The 7779-nt window shown below is 39.2% G+C and overlaps 1 protein-coding gene across 1 annotated transcript; it reads right to left on the reverse strand.

Annotated features, from left to right (window-relative positions):
• Positions 1–4875: 4875 nt before the first annotated feature.
• LOC141648860 (uncharacterized) lies at positions 4876–7394 on the reverse strand. Its single transcript, XM_074457570.1, has 2 exons — positions 6327–7394; positions 4876–5988 (listed from the first exon to the last, which is right to left on the reverse strand). The coding sequence occupies exons 1-2, from the start codon at positions 7392–7394 to the stop codon at positions 4876–4878; spliced, it is 2181 nt and encodes a 726-aa protein (XP_074313671.1).
• Positions 7395–7779: the final 385 nt, after the last annotated feature.

Here is a 7779-nt window from a genome sequence, read left to right on the forward strand (position 1 = left end):
ATGAAATACGTAGCAAGTGAATCTAAAACCCACTTCTTCAATAGAAGGAATGTATTCAATACATGTCTTGAGTTTAGTAGATTCTTGCAATCCTAAGATAATGTGAAACTTAAGAGAGGGTCTTAAGTAGGACATCAATGAGTTAGAATCAACATTTTGATCATGTGATAAAACATTTCTCGATAAGTCGAGAAGTTGTGTTTATACATGGAGTTTAGTGGGAGTTACGGAATTTTTAATTAGTCCGATATGTGGATGACATATTGATCATTGAGAATGATTTAAGACTTTTGGAGTATTATAATACATCTTGAATATCCGGATTTATGAAGATAAATCCACATGATATTAGCGTCAGTAAGAAGTCTTATGTTGATAAGATTCATGACTAGTTCAATTAAATTGAACATATTTGATTGATTTCATTTGCCTCCGCTGCCGAATCAATTAAAAAGAAACGATGTATAACATTTCATATGCTTTGAGTATGATGAATTGTTTTCAAAATCGAATTTAAGTAATCTTTACCAAGTAAGCTATAAAGATTACCCTTAAGTGCTTGCAGAAGCATTAAGGCTATGATGCAAAGTGTTTATGATGCAATATTGTGTAAGGGTGTTACACAAGTGACAATTGACAATTGAGATTGCGCATGGTTTCCGACAAAACCATAATCAAAACACATCAGGATGGTTAAGATACCATTGTAGCAATGTTAATTAAGAAGTAGATTTTCTAGAATCGTTCTAGGCAATAAAGAACAATGAGTGATATTTATAACGGAAATTGAGTACACTTGCGATCATGAGATGTGCAAGAAGGATGAGTCCCCCACACTGTGAAAACAGTGGGAGCTATTCTTAGGCTAGAGGGCCTATGTCTTGATTGGATCTCGACACGTACTCAGAAAGTTTTGTGATGCAAATGTATACATTACAAAGGAAAACGAATATGTAGTAAGGTTGAGTAAGGTACAAGAAGTTGATAAAACCTACTAACCAAAGCCTTCTCATAGGCTAAACATGATGAGTCATGTCATTTCAATTGAATTGAAATGAACAACTACATGCAAGATCAAATTAGATTATAGAATATGGAATAGTAATCAGGCATTGACTATTCATATGTGATAATCGCATTTGTCGTTCGAGTTTTTCTTTAAAAACTCCTTTTATACTTTGTTACATCCAAACGGGTTGTAGTGACAATTGAACCCCGTTAAAGTGAACACGGATTAACATTGTATTCGCCCATAGTCACTTGTATGAGGTGACGTCTCGAAGTGACTAGAGTGTGATGCGATTGATGGCAAGTTCAAATGCCATAGAGTCATGTGAGATGACTAGTCGATCACATAGGCGGTATTAGGAACTTTTTGTCGGGCCTAATGACCGCTTATAGAGTTCTGGCAAATTTATATAGCCTGGTCGTGGCGAGAGCTGCTATAGTATTCAAATGAGTCGATTCTTTTGACTAAAGACTATTCACCTAAGATGGCTCAGTTTCAGATTAACTTTGATTTGTGTTACTACGACCTTCGTAAATGGGGTCAAATGGGCATATTTTGGGTTATGATGGCTGTGGCTAGTCGAAGGGAATGAGTGCGATAGGAATTGTCCACCCCCTTGTCAGGGTTAAAACAATATCTCAGGGCCACTCGAGGAGTAATGAACTGGAAATGCGTGGCCACGCTCGGAAAGTATCTATGATAGATAAGTCCGGTCAATCGTTATTCTCCGGATCGAGGAAACCACTCTCGATATGATCACTTGCAAGTACGACCTGAAAGACACCTTGCATTGAGTGGGAGATAGTAATAGGACAAGAGAATTGGTGACGCACACTTGTCGAGGACAAGTGGGAGATTGTTGGGAAATGTGTCCTCAACAATAGTGCGATCATGTGATTTAAATATCATTATTAAATCTCATTTTAAAGAATACAATTGGGAAGTAATTTTTTATGTCAATGGTCAACATATATCGGTAATGATTGGTCGACTAGAGTTTGACATTGCGTCGTGTGACGGTGGTGATCGAGTTGACCCCCTAGGTCATGCCTATAGGGCAATACTCTTAATTGATCATTTAATTAATCGTATAATGTTACGAGTTAATTAAATTACTTGAAAAATTGACGGACGATTTTGGAAGTAAAATTTACGTATCAAATTGAAATATGATTAAATGAGATACGATTCGAGTAATCGAATTGTTTCATTACTCGGATGAAATTGTTGTTTCAAGAAACAATCGGAATTGAATGAATTATTATAAATATGATTTATAAATTGGTAAAATATTTTGGTATAAGTAATTATGAATTACTAAGTCGATTTTTGTATATGACGTATTTTTATTAATACGTTGATTTTTAATATGATAAAAATATATTGCATTGTTACATGTCATGTAACATGTAACATGTGACAAAATTGACAAATGACAAAATATAAAATGGACTTTCCATTTTATAAGTACCGAAATATTAAGAGGGTTTTAGTGGAAAAATTGTGTTAATTATTTTAATAAGAGAAAACACAATGATGATCTACCTATGTGTAGCCATGCAAGCCTACATTTCTTGGGTAGAAAAATTAGCCCATGCATTGGGCTCTCCTTCCCTCCCAATCGGTTCTACATAGAAAAGAACAAGAGTTCTTTTACTTAAAATAATTATTATTCACCATATGTATGTGTGGGTGATTATTATTATTCATTCAACCATGTAAAATTATTTTTAGAGAGATAAAAATAATACTCTTCCTCTCCACATCTCCTACCCGGTTTTAGGAGTCTAAACCAAACAAATTTTTGGTTCATTTTTCATGAGATTAATATTATACTAGCTCAAACAATATTAATTAGATTAAGAGTTAAGCTTTGGGTATTATTCCTAAGGAGAGATCCTACACTTGGATCTTGTTCTTCCATTAAAGGAAAGCTCAAGAACAAAAGAAAAGGAGATTTCTTTTGTGCCCATTTGAACCGAAATTTCATTGTAAGAAAATGATTTCTTCTCTTTTATTATATTGTTTGCATGCATAAAATCCGTATTTAATTTTATGACAAATTAATTTCGACATATATGAGTATGTTAGTATGTATATAGATCTACATTTCCTTCACCTTTATGTGCATGATTTACAGCTTTTTCAAGACAAAATGGCTTATTCAGAAGAAGAAATCAATGAGGTTCGGGACATATGGGCGAACTATTTTCTTAATATCTAGTGATATAGTAATGTATTAGCTAGATTTTGCACATTATGTCTTGGACCTTTGTAGGTTAGTTGTTGAATTTGGACGGCATTTGTATAAACTATGTTTTGGTAAGGTCGTTGTAAGAAACTATGACGAACGACCTTTCTTGGTTGTTGAATTTGGATGGCGTTGTATATATGAATCTATGTTTTGGTCGTTGTATGAAAGTATAACGAACGACCTTTGTTGGTTAGTTGTTGAATTGTGGATGCAAGTGTTTTTTGTTATGAAATGGCCTAAGTTTTCATATGCAGATGAAATGGCTTGATTTAGATTAGCCATTCCATTTTTTAAAAAAAAAAATTGTCAAGGAAAAGGACATCGGTTTTATTAGTACAGGATGTAATATCATTTATAATGCACATGAGGTTTAGGTAAAAAACTGATGAATATAGGTACATAAAGACATCAGAGTTCTATGTAAATTGATGTACATGACAGAAACAGACATCGGATTACTACTAAAACTGATGTACATAATACTAAAGGACATCGGATTATAAATATAAACCGATGTATATTAAAAGTTATGGACATCGGTTTTTTATAGAAATCCGTTGTGCAAATATTAATGGACATCAGTTTAAAAACCGATGTGCATTAGTCCATAATGGACATGACCAAACTCTACATCGGGCGTGAATCCGATGTCCATATACAAAAACGTCCGATGTGCATAACAGGTTTTGTAGTAGTGTGGTCTTGAGAGTATGTACTTGATTGGATCAACTTTTGAGACCACATGTATGGTATGCGCCTGCATGTAGTGCCTCAACTTCTGGATGGCAAATACCAAAGCAAGACATATCTTCTCTATAGGCGCGTAATTCAACTCAGCTCCAACCAAGGTACGACTCAGGTAGTAGAGTGCTCTCTCCTTGCAGTCTTCAATTTCTTGAGCACACATTGCCCCCAGTGAGCGTTCTTGTCTTTTGCAATGTAGAGGACAAGTGGCCTTCCCTGGAATTGGTGCCCCCAAAGACCTTTGGCGCTACTGGCCAAGTACTTCTTGATGCTATCAAAAGCATTTTTGCATTTTTCATCCCATTGAAATGGAGCATCCTTTTTCATGAGATGGCTAAATGGCTGGCAACGCCCGGCTAAGTTAGAGATGAACCTTCGGATGTATGCCAAACGTCCTTGCAATCCGCACAACTCTTTCAATGTCTTTGGTTCCGGCATTTCGTTGATAGCTTTGATTTTTGTTTGGTTAATTTCAATGCCTCTATGCCTGACCACAAAACCTAAGAACTTCCCAGATGTGACTCCAAATGCGCACTTGAGTGGATTCATCTTGAGTTGACATTTTCTAAGTCTTTCAAAGACGGTTCGAAGGTCTTTGATATGGTCTTCTCTTTTCTTTGATTTGACAACCACGTCATCAACATAACACTATTGTTTTATGCAGCATGTCATCAAAGATCTTTTGCATTGCGCGTTGGTACGTAGCGCCAGCATTCTTCAATCCAAACGGCATGACTCGTAGCGAAGATCCCTTTTGGGGTTCGAAAACCTGTTGCTTCTTGATCTTCAGGTGTCATATGTATTTGATTGTAACCAGCAGTACAATCCATGAATGAGAGGGCTTCATGACCAGTGGTTGCGTCAATCATCAACTCAGAATCGCAAAGGAAGTCATCCTTTGGGCATGCATAATTAAGGTCTCGAAGTCGACACATATGCGCAGATTGTCCATTCTTCTTTCGATCGGGACAATGTTTGCTATCCAGGTAGAATATTTGACTTCTCGAATGAAACCTGCTTCAATGAGTTTATTGACTTCCTTTTCAATTTCAGGTACAAGCTCCGGCCTGAAATGACGTTGAGGTTGCTTTTTGGGATTGGTGCCTTTCTTGATTGCTAGACAATGAACTGCAATTTTTGGGCTGAGTCCAGGCATCTCCTTATAGCTCCAAGCGAAGACATCCTTGTACTCGACCAACAACTTGTAGTACTCCTCTTCTTCTTCCTTAGTCAGCAGAGCACTGACATAAATGGGGCGAGGATCTTCAGTAGTTCCCAAATTGAGTTCCTTGAGTTCATCCACAGTCGATTGCCCCCCGTCTTCATGTGTTTCAGGGGCCTCATCGGCCTCAACTTCTTCATTCTCGTCAGGTATCTCTTCTACTGTGATGTGATATGACGACGTTGTAACTTCTATATCTCCTGACTTCTTTACACCAGAAGGACGTGAAGATGAAGGAATAGGCTCAACATTTTTTGACTGACCTGTGAGAACTAGTACGCGCCTCCTTGCTTTGAGTGGCTCATGCTGGATGATATCCACTACTTGCATACGCTTCATGCGAGATGGTATTGCGCTTCTCAAGTCATCGCTTACTCTTACTTCTTCTTTATTTTGTGTTGTAGAAGTTGAGAGAGGACGACCCTCACCGCTATTCTTCTTGGGAGCCCCTAGTCGACTGAAGACTGTTTTTGATGGACCGCCCAAGCGTTCATGTATTGCACCCTTCTTGTTTGTGCGCAACGAAAGTGTTGATACTTTGACTTTACTTTCTCCTTGATTGCCAAGCCTGGTAAAGACAGAAATGTGTTTGGTTGAAGCACTTGGTCTCCCTAGCCTTGTAAATATAGAAGGACGACACTTCTCTGCAGGTGGACTTATTCGATCGAAGACTGAAGATGGATGCATCTTTTCCCCTCCTTCATTTTCTTTGACCTCTTCTCTTTGTGATGTCTTTGAGAAGACGCAGTAGCCCCTTTTCTACGAGCACCAATCTTCACAGGCGCAGGAGATTCATATCCGAGCCCGGCCCTGGTCACCATGAAGCTCCCATCTTGCTTGAACACTTCATGTTGCGCTTTGTTAAGACCGTACGGCTCAACTTCTATAACTTTGCCAAGAGGAGTCGGATTTGTAAAGTCATATCCAGCCTTCGCAAGTAGCTTGTAAGCATTGGAATCAAATATCCCCTTGTTTTCCTCACTTGATGATTGACTGGATGAACAGACGAAACCATTCGGAGGAGGTCTCACAATCTTCGTTTGAGATGAACTTGGTAGAGGTGTAACGACTTTGGCCACCCATTCCTGCTTGAACACCAGACTTGACTTTTTATCCTTAGGCTCTATCTTTGGTGTTAGACACTCTGCAAAAGGACTCTCCCCATCTTTGCGGCAAGACTTTGGGAAGTAGCGCAGTACTGGTGGTGTAGTTTTCTGCGGCGTCTCTTGCTTCTTGGGTGACGCAACAGGAGTAGCTGTTTTGCTGGCCTTGTCTACATCATTTTCTTTAGCAGGACTTGCAGCACTATCTTCTTTGATGATGTTCTTTTCCCGCTTACCCCCTTTTCCTATTGAAGAGATGGTGGTTGGCATGAACTCACTGGAACTACCATTCTCTTCAAAGAATTTTGCATCAGCGAAGAAAGAGTCGACCTTAGAGAAGGGTTTGGCGTCTCCGCCTATCTTCCTTTCACCACCACGATAATATTTCAAGCATTGATGGAGGGTTGAGGCGACAACTCCGTTTTCGTGCTTCCAAGGTCGTCCCAGCAATAGTTTGAACGATGTCTTGCCATCCATGACATGGAACAATGTGTCGGAAGAAAGATCACCCATGGTAAGGTTCACGCGGATCATGCCAACTGCGCGCTCCCCATTCAAGTTGAAACCATGAATCATTGTTCGACTACTGGAGAGTTCGTCCATCGTGATCCCTAATTTGTTCATGGTTGCTTTTGGCATGAGCTTGACTCCCGATCCTCCATCTATTAAGATGCGCTTGACTTTTTGCCCCCGGATGTACCCGGACACATAAAGTGGCCTGTTGTGAGGTTTGGATCCAAGAAGTAAATCCTCATCTGAAAAACTCAAGGCTGCATTGCAGGAGACACATCCAGTTGATTGCTCAAGAGGCTCAATTTTTTCTTTCATCTTGCCCGCATACAACTCGGGCTTCTCAAGTCCTTGAATTATCAGCTGAAGCTTCTCTTTAGGTAGATGAAAGATTTGCTTCCATCCCATGTTTGTAGGAAGGGCGTCAAGAGCAACCACTATTTCGTTCTCCTTTTCAGAACGCAACTGTTGTGGCAATAGAATATCATCTGGGCCTCCTTCCTCTATCTTCTTTTTATCATCACCACCTTCCGTAGATGAGACGGTGCACATGGTAATTTTGTTTAAGAAGTCTTGTGGGAAAAATTCTTTTAAGGTGACGGGACTCGGTGGTTCTTGCTCAAGTATATCGATAGGCAAGACATGTGGTTTGACCACTGTTTTGGACTTTCTCTTTCCCTTCGTCTTGCGAGATTTCGTCCTTTTTTATTGTTTTCTTCGACGATGAACAAGTTGCGCTGTCTGTCTTGTTTGTTTCTTTGACTTCTTGCGCGTAACCAAAGTCCAACCTTCATCGTCATCTTCATGCTTCTTTTCCTCATTCTTATCCTGAGGAGGTAGTCTTTCTTCCAATGACGTTGGAGGTAGTGACGACAATGACCCTTGGATCCGTAATGCCACAGGCTCAAAACTCCCGAACTGCAACATATACACACAC

The sequence above is a fragment of the Silene latifolia genome, chromosome 3 (assembly GCF_048544455.1).
Source record: "Silene latifolia isolate original U9 population chromosome 3, ASM4854445v1, whole genome shotgun sequence".
NCBI lineage: Eukaryota > Viridiplantae > Streptophyta > Magnoliopsida > Caryophyllales > Caryophyllaceae > Silene > Silene latifolia.

Coding starts and splice junctions, on each gene's coding strand:
- LOC141648860 (XM_074457570.1), bottom strand. CDS start 7,394: ATGTGCACCGTCTCATCTACGGAAGGTGGTGATGATAAAAAGAAGATA. Junction 5,989..6,326: donor AGGATAAAAAGTCAAGTCTG/GTGTTCAAGCAG, acceptor TGGTGCTCGTAG/AAAAGGGGCTACTGCGTCTT.